Source organism: Perna viridis, chromosome 6 (genome assembly GCF_037379345.1).
Source record: "Perna viridis isolate PV_CMFRI_1.1 ecotype Kerala chromosome 6, ASM3737934v1, whole genome shotgun sequence".
In the NCBI taxonomy this organism is placed as follows: domain Eukaryota; kingdom Metazoa; phylum Mollusca; class Bivalvia; order Mytilida; family Mytilidae; genus Perna; species Perna viridis.
Genome location: NC_142450.1, coordinates 25,043,209 through 25,061,971, shown reverse-complemented (window position 1 = coordinate 25,061,971; position 18,763 = coordinate 25,043,209). Strand labels below are relative to the sequence as shown.

Below are 18,763 nucleotides of genomic sequence, written 5' to 3'. Positions count from 1 at the left end.
GATGAAAGTGAGGTTCAACTTCTTACTATCGTAGATAAATTATGCATGAAGCTCATTTTTGATGTACTTTCTCAAATAAACAATAAAAGTATAGGTATTATAAAAACTGAAAAATACTAATGTAGAAAAAAAATCAAGCAAACATTAAAAGCAAATATCTCCAGCACAAAAAAATAGAAAAAAAAAAACAAGTCATGCAATATGGATGTCATCTAAGCACTTTTCATTCATAACTATAAAATTGCCTATCTTATGACCAACACACATATCAAGATTCATAATATACTCTTATCTTCATGGGAAAAAGCTTCAACATGTTCAACACAATTTTATGATTGAAGCAAAACTTTTTGTTTCTATTGTCATTAGTCAAGAAACATATTTAAGTTATAAAAAGTTCCCTGGTGGTGAAACCTTATCTTAATGGAAAAAATACAGAACTGAGATAAAAAAAAAAAACACAAAGACTGAAAACATATTTGCGCCTCAACGTCATAGGCAGAGTACAAAAATCATCTAAGCACACAAAAAAACATGAATTTAATCAGTTTTCATCTAGTGAAAAGAGAAAACATCACACTTGCAGAAACATACCAATAATAAAATACTATAATAATTCAACAGATTTAACAAGAGAATATCAGAACATGTAAAGTAATAACATCTACTAACAGTAATTAAATAGATTTATTAAGAGGAACATCAGAAAGTGTAAAAGTAATAACATCTTCACAAAGATAACTTCTGACTCACTCCTTTGACAGTTTATGCATCCTGAATAATCATATTTTGTGAGAAAGAAGAGACAGAATTTAAAAGATAAATTGTTATGGTAAGGGCTATAAAGAAAAACTTAAATTCTTTTAGACATTGTATGCTTCCTCTCTACAGCACTGAAGTAGAAAATTGCAAGTAGCACTATTTTTATAGATTTTGATCAAAACAAGAACTAAAATAAGTTCTACTACTCAAATATCATACATCAAACAAAATTTAAAACAGTCATTAACTTGTATTTTCTTTGACTCTTTTCAGGCTATTAAAATTTGCAGCCAGTGAACTAAAGTTACTGCTATGTTTAATTTTCAGTTCATAAAATCTAATGTAATAAACAAAAACAAAAAACGTTCTGAATTTTTAATGTCAAGAACTATACTACTGGGACTTTTCTTAAATTATCTCCCCTTGCAATACCTTTTTTCTTCTTCCTCTTGTTTTCTTTTTTTCTCCTCAGCTTCCTTTCTGAGTTTGATCTGAGCATCAATTTCTTCCTTATTGATGGTATAGTATCTTTTGAGAAGGAAGTCTCCGTTATCATTATCCTTAAGACATATAACATCGTCTGGAAGGACATTTTTTTCGATGGCCATGCTCCACTGGTCACGAGTACGTGGGAAGTTATCTAGAATCCAGCCACCATTACTGTAAAGAAAAATATCAAAAATACTTCAGGTAAGCTATTTATAAACAACAATCATAATTCAATCTTGGAAGTTTTTTTACAACTTGCTTGTCAAAAGAAGGGGAAAATAAAGGTATAAAAACATGAAAAAAAGTATAGAAGTATTTCCTTTACACATTCATTTCATAAAAAGGACAAGACATGACTTAAATCAGGCTATTTCAAAAATAATGGAAACACATTACTTCAACAGATTATTAAACGACTGATTTACATACAGTGGGCCTTCTCCATTTTCATCCCTCATCTCCTTTTCAGCATCTTTGATTGCCGTCTCTAGAATCTCAACATAGACTTCAGGAGTAAGGGTTACTGGCTGTTTCTCTGCCTCTTTCAAAGCCTCCTCAACCATGGCAATGACCTCAGGATGCTTAGCATCAACCTCTGGCATTTTTGGAGCCTCTGGTTTTTCTTCAGTAGGTTTGTCCGATTCAGATTCTGTTGCTTTCTCATCAGATGATTTTTCATCTGGTTTTTCTTCTTTACTATCCTCTTGACCAGTTTCTCCACCTTGTTCATCAGTTACAACACCTGAAAAAAAGGATAAAAACTGCATTATTAATTTTGTCTACAAGATTTACAGTCAGAAATCCAAGCTTCACAAAAAAAACATTATTAAAATAAGTTTCACATTCTTCTTGATGATAACCTGCCATTAAGTAAAAAATAGTACCAAATTATCAGACCTACTGTGTCATCGTGTATGAGTAATATTCTAAAACTATGAAGGCCTTACTTTTCAGTCTATATGTTACACATTAACAAATTTGAAGCAATATACAAATGTAATCTTTACTCTGTAGGAACCCATCTAGCTGGAAGTTGGAACCTTGGCAAACCTTGGGAATATTAACAGCAATTCAAAACTGACAACAAATTAAAATTTTTATACACACATGTATATACGTTTTTGTTTTTTTTTCATACAATTAAAAAAATTTTGTTAACAGCAAGAGTAGCGAAATTATCAAGAGAATTTATTGTAAGTTATATCTCATGATGTATTCAAATGAAAGATCTACTAAAAAAATCTCTCATTTAGGCAAAATTGTTTTCATAATTTATTACATCAGCTAGCAGCATTCTTATCTATATGTGGCTATGAAAAATGGAATAAGCAATGAAATCTAAAAATTGGCTTGTAGAAACGAATCAAATTAGCTTCACTCATATTATCACAAGTTGTAAGAACAAGATAACAACTAGATGTGTCGGCTTAAAATCACTACGTTTCACAAAATGCAATAAAAATGATACAATTTTCAAAATGATACCATGCAATGAAAAATTTTGATATGTGCATGCAAATAGTTTGACTGAAAGGAAAGATTACCATTGTGAATCTCCTTTTATTGATTTCTTATTAAATTCTTAACTGGAATTTCAAAATCATCTTTGAAGTAATGGTCTAGGAGAGCATATTCAAAGAAAAGAAATAAAAGGCTGAGGTTGAGTTTTACAAATCTTAACAAATAGGAATTCATTGGAAGGCCTTAAAATTCTAGGAAGTGAAAATAACATCCTGAAAATGTAAACAAAAGAAGTATGAGGAGTGATTTGCAGTGATAACTAAAGCTAGCAGTTCAAAAGTGAAAGGACATGAAACTAAATCTACAGCTGTCAGCATAATATGTTGGTGTAAGTTGTCTTTATATCTGATAAATGAAGAAAAGTAGCATGGTTAGTAAAATAAATATCATAGCTAGCTAGCATGTGATTCGTTGTCACCTTCCCCATCTTGCTTTTCGTCATCCTCTTGTTTATCTGAGTCATCTGCATCTTTCTTTGCCTCCGCATCTGTAGTTGTCTCTATTGTTTAAATAAATACAGTTAATTGACAGGCAAACTAAGAACAGTTTCCTTTATCCAATGCACTAGGGCAGACTTACTCCTTTGTAATATATCTGATTTTTTTTTCATTCAAATTCAAATCACAGTAATTGACCACAGGTTGGATATCTAATAATAGCCATTTATGAGAATTCAAACTTCTGAGATTTCATAAGAGTGGCTATTAAGGGGCATTTTATAATGTACAAAAATAAACTATCAACTTTTTTTAAGTTGTTATCACTAATACCTTAATATGGACTTATGATAAGTTTCTCAACAGATTTCTTAGTAGATTTCAAAGAAAATCATTTGATATGTGACAAGATTTATACAGGCCAAAAAGGAAACACAGTCATACACAAAGGCAATGGACCTAATTCTCCAACCTATCTCGCAGGCTTCCAATGTTCCATGAATTTGTATTAAGTTGTCTCAAGTTTATAAACAAGGAAATGTGTGCGATGAAAATATTATTTCACTACAACTATTTCAGTCCAGGAGGAAACCTGAAAACTGCATTGAGTCATAAAATGTAACCTGTAAATAATAATATGAAAAATAATACAGGTACAGTGCTACATGAATAAATATGTATAAAACTCTAGGTTACATGCATAATAAATGAAACAAAGCAAAAAGGAAGGATGAAAAGAAATCTATAAGAAACAAACATAAAAATGTCAGAAGTAAAACAAACGATTCACACTTTGCCGTGGTTGTTAAAAGAGACAGATTTAGTGGAAAATGATAATGAAACATGTGTTTTTGGCACAATTAAAGCAGCGATATTTGCACAAGCAGAAAAAGGAAGCTAAATTTACTTGGTATAGACAGAAGTCTCCTACAGTACAAGATTGTAAAAGAATAAGCAGGAGTAGGTTGGACAAGGAAGAATTTGTGCCAGAAAATTTGAATGAGACTGAGTGCTAGAAAGAAAGAAGAATATGTGCAACAGAGTACAACATGTGCTAACTAAAGGTTTCAACTAAAGAAAGGGGACATAATTAGGGTCTTACCATCATCAGAATCTTTCTTTTCTTCATCTAAAAATAGGACAAAACAAGGTCAATGAATGCTTTAAGATGCAGAAAAAGAGTGGTGCAAACTGTATTTTGAAAGTAAATGAGTCATTATAGCTTTATCTCTAGACAAAGCAGTGGGAAGAAATAACTTCCTTTCATATTTAGAAAGAATGATTAAACATCAAACCATCCTTTAAAAAGAAATATATAGAAACAATACAATGCGTATATTCTTACAGACTAAGTGCTCTCAGAATTACTTAATATATAATAATTAATTCCAATAGCAAAGTCAACTCTGCTAAATGATTATACATTATCAAATACTGGAACATCAAAAGTTTTCTAAAACCTAAATTCTAGCATAGCTCTACTTTTATAAAAATTATAATTCATGAAAAAAACTAGCACATTTCTACCATTATGACTAAATATCATGCAATAGTTTTATTTCACCTTAAACATTGAAAAGATATGTCACCATGGGTGGAGAATCCTTTTTACATGAATCTGTTGTGTGAAAATTAAAAAAAATGAAAACAATGGAGAAGAATGATTTAATTGTTTCCTGAAAGACAAAGCTAAAAACATCTACCAAAAATGATTCTATAAATTCTTTTAACCTTCAATCTTTGACAACTAATGTTCATTCTTCTGATTCTACCATGATTTGGCTTTGATTTTAAATACAATTAGTAGTTGAAATTTATGGTTAAATGAAAGAAGACATTTTAAAAGTCTAAGAGATGGAAAAAGAGTCACTCGGTCAGTAGTTTTATGACTTGAACAAAAGATGAATTGACAAACTTTATGTGAATATTGGTGAGCAAGATTGTAAATAATTGTGAACAAGATTTGGATGGATTAAATTATCTTCACTAGCCAATGGTTCGGTCCTGTCCCCTGTAAACGGAGGGGGGCAGGACCGGAACAATTGGCTAGTGAAGATGGGCTTAATATACCTATGTGTAGAATTGTGAATGATGATCAATAGTGCACAAGTCCTAAGGTAAGTGGTGATTGAACTTTCAATATAGAGTTGGACTGTGGACATTGGTTACCAAAACTTTGAATACCAGTGAGTAGGACTTCCAAAATTTGTGATAGGACTGTGGACATTGGTTGGCAAAACTCTGAATACCCATGAGTAAGGATTTCAGAAATTGGTAATAGGACTGTGGACATTAGTTAGTAAGACTATGAATACCAATGAGTAGGACTTAAAAAAAATGGTGACAGGATTGTGTAGATGTTCATAAATATAGTGTATGTGATTATAAAATTAGTCTACACTAAAAAGTGCTCTTCAACTATAGTGAGGCTACAGAGTGGACTAATACTAAAAGTGAGATATATCCCATCATGCAAGTGATAGTCATGGATACCTTCAGCCAATTCTTCTTCTGCCTCAGCCTCCTCTTCTTCTAATTTTGCTAATTCTGTACATGAAATTACACACCACATCTACATAACTATGCACACAAACACAACTATCAACTTTATCACATAGAAAACTAACGATTGGAAATAGAAACTAACAACAAGACAAAAACTATAAACAAACACACAAAAACCAAAGGTTTTCCACTGCGATTTTTCTACCATTTTCTAGACATACCAGGCATCATTTCCTTGGTTTTCTCAGCCTCAATCCTTGCTTCTATATTATCAAAAATAATCTTTTTAAAATCAAAGAATGTAAGCATATTTCCCTAGTGGTGCAGCAACTTGCATTAATCAAACCCTGCTACTTTAAATGAAATGCTTACATATTGATTTACACCTTCTCATATTTGAAAAAAAGAAAAATAAATATCAAAAATTCCAAACAACAAGGTTTGAAAAACATGAATTTTGACGTACTGATCAGAAACTGTTGTTTGTTTGAACTTTAATCTTATTATGAATTAATACGGTTTTTGAAGAAGAAAAAAACTTAAGGGATATCTGAATACATGTATTTTCTTCCTACATGTGATAAAACATATAATCAAAATATGCCAATGATTTGTGATTTAACAGAACAAAAAGCAATAAACAAACAATTTAACAGTCAAATTCTTCACCTTATACCCAACTAATAAATAAATTAGTCAAATTTCTAAATGACATGCAAAACAGATACCAACTAAGAAATTTCATTGATAGAAACAACAATTTCTATATACATGTATCTTTATGCCATTTTCTATAACCTGATTAAAAATGTAATTCTACAATCTGCTATAAGAAAACCTCAATACCAAATATGACTTACTAGTTTTTATAGGTTTGTCTATCTTAAACAATGTCTCTTTAAAGTAAAGAACATTGATGTATTGAAAAATCTTAGCATATCTGTGAAGAAATGTTTTTTTTTAATATTTTGAAACCAAATGAGTACTTTGTTGTGACATTTTAAAACTGAACATTCTGGTACAAGAAATCAATCAATGTAAGGATAAACTATTTTTGTACATGATTTTAGATCAAGATTTTAAAACAACATTTGTCCTAAATTCCTGTACATGAACAAGCTAACTTGTAAGAGGTAAACCAATTCTCTTGGCGGATCTTAATTTATGAAAAAACATTTAGAAAAATTAATATTTCACATTGATTTAAAGGATCAGTTAACAATTAATGAAATCTAAATACAACCAATTCCAAAAAAAAAAATCACATGTACCTGTAAGGTCAAAGGGTTAAGTGAAGTAAAAGAAACACAGACAATACATAGTTTCACTGCAAATTTCAGGATGTTTATTTATTTATTTGCTTCATCATTTGTATTTATAACTATACCTTCAGCTTCCCGTGCAGCCTGTTCAGCTTCCATCTGTTCTTTTATCTTCATCTTTACAGTAGCTATAGCAGTTTCTGTTGTGTCTTCCTTAGTTTTCTCGAGGAACCTTTTCTTTTCTTCATCTAAATGAGGCTGTATTATGGCATCCATGTCCAGCACCTATATTAAGGGTACAAAATTTGAAATACTTATACTTTTTTCATAAAATACTCTTTATTTTTTTAAATTTATTTCTAAAGTAAACATGCAAAACATGCCATGTAGTTTTTGAACATAATAAATACTTCCCTTTTTTGCATTTTATTATATCCATCCAAAAATTAAGCTATGGATTTTTTTAGTATTTTTTCTAGTATATATACACTTCAGTACTTGTTTTAACATTTTCACTAAAAAAATATCAACAAACCTTTGCACCATATTTTGAAGCAAGTAAATTACACAAGGTTGTCTTTCCTGAAAGGGGCGGTCCCATGACACACAATTTGCATGGAGGGCGGGGCTGTGGTGGAAGAAGGTATGGTCTAGGATTCTTTATAAACTTTGTAATAGCATCCACACTGGACAAACAGTAGATCTTATCTAAGAAACTGAAAATTAAAATGTGAAATGATTAGACAAGACTGTCACTTGCTGGTGGAAACAACATTTGACTAAGTTTATAATTGTAAAGAAAAATCATTTCTGGCATAAGTAAATAAGGAATTGCTATTCCAAAGTAACAATAATTTTTTTTTCTTAACTTTAATTCCTGCTATTCCGAATATTTCTGACTTTTTACCCATGCTTTTGTTTTCAGAGAAAATGACTTAAAAAAGTTTACAATGAATTATGTAACATTAAGTCGCTTACAAATTACAATATCAATATAGAATCATTGGAAATAAATACCTGACAGCAAATTCTGGTTTCCCTGGCAAAATGTTCCCTTCATGTAATGCCACAGGACAATTTTTCATCCATTTACTGCGACGCCATCTGAAACGTGGACCAACCATTCTCTTTGGACCAAGGAGACGCATTAACTCATCAGCCTCAATATCCTCAGGAACATCCTCTTCATCTGGGTCAATGAGCCGCATTGGCACTGCCGCTGGCCTTAGCACAAAACAACTCAATCTGGTCATTAATTGCTGAAAAATGTACATAACATATGTAAGTTTTTAGAGCTTAAAAAAAAAATGAGAAGTGAACCTTAAATTATTTGAAAATTTGATTACTGCAACAGAAGACCTTTAGTATAAATAAAAGTAATGAGAATTCATAGCAAATTAAAAAACTATTTATTTTTATTCAGTTAGCTAGACTATTTTCTATCTCTTCAGCATCTGAATTTAATTATTTTCACAGTCACACAATTGCCTAACTGAAAAAAAGAAGCATATATATGTGAAAAATTCCCAACAATGTTAGAACTGTCAAATTCAAATTTTTGGTCGTTCCCTCCATGGGACTCGAACTTGTACAGCTGTGACATTTATGGCAACACCACCTGCACTAAGTCCAGCACCCTAGACCACTCAGCCAGCTAGGCTATATAAAAATATAGCTTTTGCTGGCCGGGTCATTCCTCCTCGTAGGATTAATCTAGGTCTGTAACTTAGTACACGATGTATGGTAGTACAGGACAGTTAATCTAGGTGTTACTACATAGGATAGAGGATCAAATTAAAGATGCATGTCACAACAAATCAATATTCTACACACAACGTCTCAGAATGTGACAACTCTATTCGCTACACTGCTCCATTGGATAAAATTGATACAGGGAAGATAATGTAAACTTATAGAAGGGTCTGAAAAATTCCCAAGGATGTTAGAACTGTCAAATTCAAATATATATATATATATACACAAATAGACATGTATGCACACATGAAACCACTGAAATTTACAAATATCTATTTGATTCCTTTTATATTTATCTCACCTTGAATAAAACTGTTGAAGCTTGATTTCCATCCATCTCTACTAAGTACTGTTGGTCATGATCTGCCATATAATCCTACAAAATATTTCAATTTAACCAATCTTAACCAGCAAATTGCTACTTCTAAACAAAAGTTGTAGATAATGCTTTTTTTTTTATTTAAGAAGAAGAGTGTTCAATCGGAAATATTATTGAAAGCAAAAAATATGCATATTAAAAACTGAAAGAAAGACACTGATGGTTTTGCTGAATAAATGGATTCTAAAGAAAAAAAAATGACCACATTTGCCGAAGAAAAGTAGTCCTTTATTGTGATCTTCCAAGTAAACAAACCTTAACTTTTAAGGTTTGTAAACTTTCTATTACAGCCTTACCAACATAAATTTTAAATATCACCATTTTAATCTAAGAATAATGTTAGAAATATAAAAAAAATTATTATATTTTAGCAGTTGAACCAGCTAAAATTTACAAGCTTGAAGTTGTATGCATTGCCATGCTAGATATACCCCATCTTGTACAGGAAGTGAATATTTGACAACACCCAAAATCACTTACATCTATATACTAAATTCACAATCAACCCATCTATTGGATTCTGAGATTTTTGTGACAAAATTTTCTCAATCATTCTATTTAGTGAAAAATGACAAAGTCCCATGAAACTGGAAGCTGATAGTGTACAATACCCAAAATGGCTTACAATGTATACCCCATCAATATAAAGCCTAACACTAAATTTGAAATCAATCCAAGCATTAGGCACTGAGATAATTGAGACAAAATTTGGATGGACAGACATGACAGAAAAGGTGATTCAAATATACCACCCACTCATTGAATAGGGTAAAAAAACATATGTTTACCATTCAGTTGAAATACTGGCAAAAAAGGAGATAGTTTTTAATACCTCAAGAAGTCTCAGCATGTTAGTTTTGTATTTGCGTATATTATCTCCAACTTTCTCTGGCAAATCCTCTGGTCTTCGTACTAATCTCTCCAATGTTTCTGGAGGAAGTTCTTCAATCATTTCTTCTTCCTGTATAGCAAATGAACACATAAGAATTACAATGATCAGACAAAATCAAGATATTTCTTTTATTTATGTCAGTTGTTCTAATTTGTAAACTAACTGGATAACGTAAACATAAACAAAATAATGCAAAAATAAAACATATACTTCTCATGGTATTTTCCTTGGTGCAAATTTATGTTACGTCCACCCTTAAGTAAACAAATCTTGAATTCTGAATATAAACTAACATTAAAACATAGCAATGGTTTACCTTCTCAGGCTACTGCATTGACAAACAAAATAATTAGTAAGTACAACTATGGGAAAATTTCTCAAAAACGCAATAAAGTAGAGAATCCAATATATAACATGAGTAAAACAGTAAGTTTATACCTCTAATGCAGCTTCCTCCTCCTCTGCTTCTTCTTCCTCCTCTTCCTCTTCTCCTTCCTCTTTCTCAGGCTAGACAAAAAATTGGGATATTGTCATCAGATAATTTAGTGCTGTTGCATGAATTCTAGGGAGTATTATTTCCATCAGATCATTGTATAACAAAGCCTAAAATTTTGTTCAAGTCACCTCTTCCTAACTGGTGACTTCAATGAACTTGAAGCTATGTTTGCATTAGTGCAATATGGAATTATACTGCATGCTGATCTTGGTTACTTTCTCTGGATTAAAATTATTACACATGTACATAATGGATGATTTTAAACATCCATTAGGTAAATGAGCTTGCCATAAGTGCAACTCTTTGATGAAAAGTCTAGTACATGAACATTTAATATAATTTAATGACTGAACATGTAATTTTTTAGTGCATTCATCATGAGTATCAAATGAATCATAGTATAGTCTGCTGAAGGTGTGTCTTTAGAAAGGGACATAACTTACATGACATTTATAATAATGGTTACCTGTTTAGGAGGCTTTTCTGGTGCATAAACTTCTTTAATGTAGGTAATACCAGTAACTGGATCAATTTTCTGTCCAGTTCTTCTAACTTCTAAATCTTTGTCCGGTATCTAAAATTGAATAAATACCTAATCTGATACATGTACTTTAGAGATTCTGGCAATTTATTCTTACAATGTAAGACTTCGATGCTTGTGTTAAAAATTTTACGAATACAGTAAACAGAATAAGAAATATGATAGAAAATATTGTTTCAAATTATAATCTTTCATATAATATGCATGACCCATAGAACTTCTTCAAGATTATAACATAAAATAAAGTTAGTTAATACATTTTTTTTAATTATTGTGTATTGACTTATTTTGCCGAAGATAAAACATGATAATACTTTAAAACATATTTTTCACTGCTTCAAATACCCTTTCTTTTTACTAACATGTATATTCTTCACTTACTTCTGAAATCTTATACTACTCTTTTTCAAATGAAATGACAATTTCAATTAAGTTATTACCTTAATATTTATGATAAAATCTGGTTTAAGTTTCCAATTTTTAATAAGTTCAAGCTGATCTTTTATACTCATGTTCTCCTCTGACAGACTAGGAAAGTCATCCAAAACATAACCTAGAATATATTAGACAAATTCAATCAATATCTAGGGACAAAAAGCACAATAACATACTCTTTTTGTAAAATGTTTTTTTATATATCAAACAATGAATACAAAAAAACATTGCTTCAAATTATAATCTTTCATATAATATGCATGACCCACAGAACTTCTTCAAGATTACAACATAAAATAAAGTTAGTTAATATATTTTTACACTTTTACACTAACCAACAGTACACTGATACAAGGTTTTTGTTTTAATAGAAAAAATGCTTATGATAATAAAAATTAAAGTTTGATTATACCATGATGTGCTACTTCAGGAGAGTTGACTTTTTCTTCAATCATTTTAAGCACCATATCTTCTGAGACAGCCTCTCCTCTGTTTAATATCTCTGCACACTTCTTTCCATTGTCAGTTTCCATTTCTATGGCTCTCAGTATAATATCAGTTGCTGCAATAACAGAAAAAAATGTCAAAATGAATTCTTTATGAGATTATTTTATCCATTCTAAGTCTTCATAGAGCTCAAATACATGAAAATATGATATATTAACTTAAATACAAGTAAAAAACTTTCAAAATTAACAATGACTTATGTTTTCAAAATTTCAATTGTATATCAATCAAAATATTCAGTCAAACTAGATATGTAAAATATTGTTTGGGTTCTTTGATCTATCATATCATGTATTCAACTACTCATCTTAAGCAAATGTTTTAATTTGAGGCAAATCTAACAAATATGGTACAAAAAAACTTGACTAAGAAACTCAGTAAACATACGATTAATCAATTCACACTTCCATTCTGCAGCTAAGCGTCTGACAAGAGTAGTCTTTCCTGCTCCTGGTTTTCCAATTACAATAAAACAGGTTGGTTTGGAATGTAAAAATCGGAGTTCAGTCTGAAATACACCAATGCAAATCAATAAGACATACAATGTACAAAATGTATGCTTGTAACTGTATAAGCAAGTTATCAGATAAATCACATCAAATACAACAAATTATAGGTTAAGGTAAGAAAAAGCATGAAAATTAACATATACACATGTATAATCTTGGGGTTAAATTTTCAAAAATTTAAAGACTTTCATTATGAATTTGATCAATCGTCAAAAAAATAAAACTTTAACAAGTTGATCAGTCTTTCCAAAGGTTCATTTTTTTTTCAGGACATTCGATTCTGTGATGACATACTATTTTCAGGACCAAACCAAGTTTTACCGTCTATTTTGACCTGAATCAAGAATGACTAATATCGGAAATTTTCCGGAGTTCTGGTCTGTCATTCCAATTTTTTACCGGTCCTGTCACATCTTTACCGGCGATATCAAACGGTCCAACAAACCTTCTGAAAGACTGGTTGATATAGAAATCTTTGATTGAAAATACCTCATCCTCATTATAGGGGTCCATTTCAAGCTCTGAATCTTTGACAGCAGTAAGATTGACTGGTGTTTCTGAAGGGACTGTCTTTTCAGTCACACTGACAGCTCTCATTGTAACTGTCTTTGGTTCCCCTTCCTGGCCCCCTTCTGAGGCCTGAAAAAATGAAATATATTCAACATGTTATTAAATGTAATTTAAGAGTCAAGTGTGTGTAATTCACCTGTCCCACAACAAAAAATTTCATAAGCAGACCAAGTTCTTTATTGTATATACCTCTGTGGCAGAGGGAAAAAATAATTAAACCAAAGTCTATGCTTCTACATTTGTACTTAGTTTTATATTTCTAACAAGTTGATACATACTTATCAAAATACCTGTTCACTGAGAACTCATTTTCTTTTTATCTTTTTTAACTTGCATTCCTGATAATAGAGTAGATCATCTCATTTTCATGACAGAAGAAATACTTGTATGATGTGATAACAGAATTTTTATATTGTTTCTTAATAAAAACTTTTTAGACATGATAGTCTTCACAGTTAAGTAGTAGTCCAAGGCCCAAGGCTAGTCAAAATGGAGGTGAGCCTGTAAAATTAACTACTACAGGCCAACAGTCACTATATTAAAATTTCTGAAAAATGTATTTCTGGCCGGTGAACTGTACAGTTAGTTGTGAAGACTGATATCTGCAATTTATTACTTGAATATTTGAGCAAGAACATTTTGAAAGATGACAAAAAACTGATGTCACATGATGTGTAAAACATTCCCAACATCTGTGGAGAACTGTAATATTTCCAGTATCTGCACAAATTAATCTAGTTGTCTCACTTAAACTGAGAAAATGTAGCTAGAGATGCCCATAAGGGTTAAAAATTGTGAAGTATGCCAAAGTGCTAAGAAGTCTTTGACCATTTTGAAAACGAGGGGAAAAGAGGGGCTGGGATCTTTTTTGAAAAAAAAACAATAAATGTTCAAAATTTTAGAAAAACATTTACAACAGCAGACTTCTGAATAAAAATATTAATTTCACTTTGTGCCTGTCTTCCACAGACCGTACAAATATGGTACAGCTCAAGGTACTCGCTGATATAGGCAATGCCTAATCCATATTAAACATTTTTTAGACATGATATCTGCAATCTATTGGATATTTGAGCATGAAAATTTTTAGAGAAGATTACAAAATAACTGGTAGTGAAATACTTTCTATCTGAACTTTTTCATTACCAGAAATGAAAATGAAAAAAAGAGCAATATTTTGTGAAACTTAGAAACTATAATGGGCGATTAGAATTTATACATTTTACTTCCGACGGTTTCGAAAAATATTCATTTGAACCTATCTTGATGTACCTAACCACTTGGTAAGGTGTGCAAATATTTCAGAATGACACAAAATCAAAACTACATGTACCGCTGCCATAGCATAGGTTAAATTGGTTATTGACAATACTGTTGTTTTGTTTGAACTTCCGACAAATATCATTAAAACAAGCTGCTTATATTTTATTTAAAATGCAAATAAGGGTCTCTCGAGAAAAGCTGTAAAATCAGAAAAACCAAATGCCGCGCGCGAATTAGGATACAAAAAAAACAGAACGAGTTTGAATTAGTAAACATTGTTTTCATTGCATTTCTTTCAAATCATTTGTTTTATATTACAATGACGCCTTTTTATTTTATGCAACCCTAAACATTGGACTTAACGGAATAATATGAACGCTTGTCATGAATTTGGACTATGTTTTCTCGTAAAATAATAGCAGAACAAGGCATTAATTGTTAAATTTAAAATGTTACCATCGTGGAATCCGCCATGTTGTTTTCGTCTCCAAGAAACGTTCAACCGGAAGTTGTTTGAAAATAGGGAGAAATTATTAATTTAGATAGTGCTAAATCTTGGCTTTGAAGAAAGAAAGAATATTCACATTCTTGATATACTATACTTGTTGAGGTGAGAACTTAGATATTATTTCAAATTTGTTGAGATCACTCAATATGGTATTTTAGCATAAAGTTGCCAACAAATACGACCAGGTCAAAGGAACTCCGAAAAGGTCCAGACAAATTCCTTAATAATGAGGCCTGAGGGACTCCGAATAGTTCCCGCCATTATCGAAGTACGCAAAAAATAAAATAAAATAAAGGAGAAAGTTCGGTAAGGACCCCTTTTGGGTCCTTAATTATGTCATTTTTGATAATTTGATTAAAGCTGATTTCTAGTTATTAGTAGTAGACTAACATGGTCGCAAACACTGAATATAAGATGTTTTTGGGTCGGTCGGACAGGGCGAGAGAAAAAAAAAAGGACAGGCATTTTCCGATACATTTTTGGCTATAACTTTAGTTTTACTCAATGGAATTCAAAAATTTAAAGGAGAATAAAAGTGTGTTTAATTGATATAAAGTTTTTTAAAAATGTCAAAAAAATAAAGCGAAAAACTTGACAGGACGAACTTTCTCTGACAAGAAAATGGCGACAAAAAGAGGGACATATCGGTGAATAAAGTTCATTATTTATAAAATGTGTCACGTCTGTCGAATAAAGTTTTTCATTCTTAAAGCTTATAGTTATAGGCACAATTTGATATAAAAATTATATCATTTTGAGTCAGTTAAAGTGGAAAAATCTTGACAGGACGTGTCCCCAGTTGCACGCATGTTTACATTGACGAGATAAGACGTTATTCCAGAAATAACACTGTGCATTTATGTAACTTTTACAAAAAAAATTTCAACTTTTTAACATTTCTGCAAGATGGTACACGTTTTTGTGTGGCTACATATCTGTTGACTCGAGAGTGTAACTGACAATTATACACAAAATATATGAGCACGAGAGTCAACACGCATGTTGCCATTGTTAAAAGAGTGAAAAACTGCACGAAATTTGATGTTTCCAGCCTTTTTAAGATTTTCCCAATCTCGCGGCCAAGTTTGAAGGGCATATATGACCGTCTATATTCAAATTGTTACAATAAACCAATCAAATCAACTGAAAAACACATAACATATTTTCTTAAAGTAAACTTTGTCACTACCAAACTGACTTCTTTATAAAATCCATTATATAGGAGAGTTCTTCATGATGTCATGACTTACCTGTGATTTGGTTTTGGTTGGCAAAAATCCATTGAGTGGTATAGGGTATCAACTTTAAATCATCGTAACTTTTTCATTTTTAAAGATAATTGAAAAATTCTTTTGGTTCCCAACATTGCAAATAAAATTCTTTTTATCCATGGAATTTTTAAATAAATATTCAGTAATTAGACTATATGTACATAAGATTTTAATTATAATTATAAACAAAAATAGAGGTTTACATATAAATATCACTACAAATTTATTTTTTCAAGGTAAACAGTTATAAATTCACATACATAATTTGAATTACTTTATCTAAATGAAACATTTTACAGAACCAAAATTGGATATAAACTAACAGTTATAAAGTTTTGAAAATTGGGATTCTTATCATGAAATTGTCAATTGTTTATTTAGTTGTTTATTTGCCAACCAATTTGACACTTAATGATATGCAAATTAGTGAATACGACATCACTAATGAGATTGGCGAACTCTCCTATTGCACAGATAGACATGCAAAAAATTGTTTTCATCGGTTTTCAGGCTATGGCACCAATAATTGACAAGATTAATTATTGTAGCAAAAGATTTTTTGGATAAACTTTACCAATATTGATCAACATTTTTTATAAAACAATCATTCTTTTCGAGTTACAAGGGTGCACCAGAATTCACATCCTTTATCATGCAGCTGGATTCTTTAACAATACATTTGTATAAAGGACATTTATCTGACATTTAAAAAGAAAGCTGGGGGTCACCAAACATTTCTCTTTTAATTAGAAAAAAGTAAAATTCCCATTATGTTTCAATAGCATTATTTTCCCAACAATTATCTTCCCCTTACAAATTTTTATGTCAATTTTTTTTTTTAAAAACATGTAATTTTAAAATATTTTTACATCATCTCCAACACTATTTCATCATTGAAAACACATACTTCTGTATGATTTTGCAAGATGACAGAAAAGAATGCTCTGTATGACAACTATATAATTAAGTTTGATAGTGCAATATAATTTTTGATATACTATTTTAATTATTATTAACATTTTGTATTTCAGATAGTTTTGAGTCACAATTAAGTGTTCAGTTTGAAGTCTTAGTGTACAGAGCAGACCAGTGTGTTCATGCAACTATGAAAGCCTTTGTATTGTAATTTATAACCAGAGTGAACAGATCATAGTGCTAAAAAGTTTAAAATATTGTTTTAACCAGGCACAGATTCAGATGGGGCAGACCTGATGCACTCCCTAAAATTCCTTTTTTTTCTTTTTGTTTAGCATGGAATCTTGATTATTTACAAATCCCTACACCCCAATGTTTTTTTTCTTGCCTCACTTCGCTCAGCATTGAACTTGATTTTATGCCCCTTAACCCAAAATTCTAGATCCGCCTCTGTTAACTATCATATTAGGGTACCAAATATTAGCATGCATGCCTGATGATTATTAATGGTATATATGGAGATAACCTTGAGAGTTAGACTAAGTAATTTGTGTCAAAACCCTTTGGCATTTGAACCAATAAAACTGGTATGTAATTTAAATCGATGAAACATTTGCAAGATGCAGGACGTTTTTTCAAATATGAAACTTAAGAATATAATTTTCTGCCAACCAAAATGCTTTTGCGTTTTTCAGCTCTGTCATTCTTTAAAGTGTGGAACTGCAAGTATGTGATACAATATCATGAAGATCTATATATACTTATTCTCAGTTTTTACATGGACATGTGAAAGTCTATGGACAACGATGATGACAACAGTACAATACCATTCTATGACTGCATTTTTTTTCTAAGTCGTGTAAAAGTATGAAAATTCTTCTAAATTGCAAAAGTAGTTTTTTTTTAATTTATACTAAAAACATTCCTGAATGAGTAATACAACAATACTTTGCACATAAAATCCATCATTTTTTTAAAATAAATTATTACAACAAATATTTCTCCAAAAACGCAAGTATTTTTTCCACAAAAAGATAATTTCTTCTAATACCTTCACCACAAAAAAGATGTTGGCCAAAGAATCTACACAGCAGCCCAACCACAAATAGGACATACTGATACTCTCCCAGTTTTTAGTGGAGTCTGAATTGCTCATTTACTTTTGTTACTTTGTATGTATTATTTTAGCTACTTTATGTTCTTTGTTGTGTGTGTCTGTTTTCCATGTCTGATCTTTGTTCCTGGATTACATTCTTTTGATTTCGGTTACAGACCACCAATTCAACCAATGAGCATTTGGAACGTACGCAAAAATAGTCCTACGCAGAAATTACCCCTGTTCCTCATAGTGCTGTGAAAAAAGTTCTCATCTCATTTAAAAAATTTAAACGGTTTCTGAAAGGAAAAACATTTCTGTACATTTTATAGGTGCATTTTGCTTCTTGTGACGTGAAGCCTAATCTCCATAATGATTTCTAAATATACCCCTATCTTGTGAAAACACTGGGATTTCCCATGCTATTTATAGACACTTCACTTCCGGTGACCAGTACTGCACTGCAAGTCTGCTAACCCCACATGCCATTCTGAGGATTGTGAGCTGACATATGTAGAATCATGCTGATATATAGTCATCTGCAGGTTAAAGCTAAGGTAAAGTCCAGAGAAGCCATTGAATATTGTGAAATTAGCATAGAAGCCTGTGGGAAGTGGAATTAGTGGTTTTTAGCCTTTCCACTTAAATTG

At 31.1% G+C, this 18,763-nt stretch overlaps 1 protein-coding gene across 18 annotated transcripts in view; it reads right to left on the bottom strand.

Moving 5' to 3' along the window:
- LOC148614227 (adenylate kinase 9-like) overlaps nucleotides 1–14,873 on the bottom strand; it is a 30,609-nt gene extending 15,736 nt beyond the window's left edge. For 7 of the 18 annotated variants that reach the window (XM_088588163.1, XM_088588168.1, XM_088588173.1 and 4 more), the window contains exons 1-18: nucleotides 14,780–14,872; nucleotides 12,980–13,129; nucleotides 12,369–12,489; nucleotides 11,887–12,036; nucleotides 11,480–11,592; nucleotides 10,965–11,072; nucleotides 10,441–10,509; nucleotides 9,943–10,071; nucleotides 9,033–9,107; nucleotides 7,994–8,235; nucleotides 7,512–7,692; nucleotides 7,102–7,261; nucleotides 5,703–5,756; nucleotides 4,312–4,338; nucleotides 3,191–3,271; nucleotides 1,681–1,993; nucleotides 1,195–1,422; nucleotides 754–774 (exon numbers count right to left, since the gene is read on the bottom strand). In XM_088588163.1, the coding sequence (XP_088444289.1) occupies nucleotides 754–774; nucleotides 1,195–1,422; nucleotides 1,681–1,993; nucleotides 3,191–3,271; nucleotides 4,312–4,338; nucleotides 5,703–5,756; nucleotides 7,102–7,261; nucleotides 7,512–7,692; nucleotides 7,994–8,235; nucleotides 9,033–9,107; nucleotides 9,943–10,071; nucleotides 10,441–10,509; nucleotides 10,965–11,072; nucleotides 11,480–11,592; nucleotides 11,887–12,036; nucleotides 12,369–12,489; nucleotides 12,980–13,129; nucleotides 14,780–14,797 (2,240 nt within the window). In that variant the 5' untranslated portion in view covers nucleotides 14,798–14,872. Of the gene's footprint in view, nucleotides 1–753; nucleotides 775–1,194; nucleotides 1,423–1,680; nucleotides 1,994–3,190; nucleotides 3,272–4,311; nucleotides 4,339–5,702; nucleotides 5,757–5,935; nucleotides 5,978–7,101; nucleotides 7,262–7,511; nucleotides 7,693–7,993; nucleotides 8,236–9,032; nucleotides 9,108–9,942; nucleotides 10,072–10,440; nucleotides 10,510–10,964; nucleotides 11,073–11,479; nucleotides 11,593–11,886; nucleotides 12,037–12,368; nucleotides 12,490–12,979; nucleotides 13,130–14,779 lie in introns of all 18 variants that reach the window. The other 11 variants (XM_088588166.1, XM_088588171.1, XM_088588169.1 and 8 more) reach the window with 8 other exon arrangements.
- Nucleotides 14,874–18,763: the final 3,890 nt, after the last annotated feature.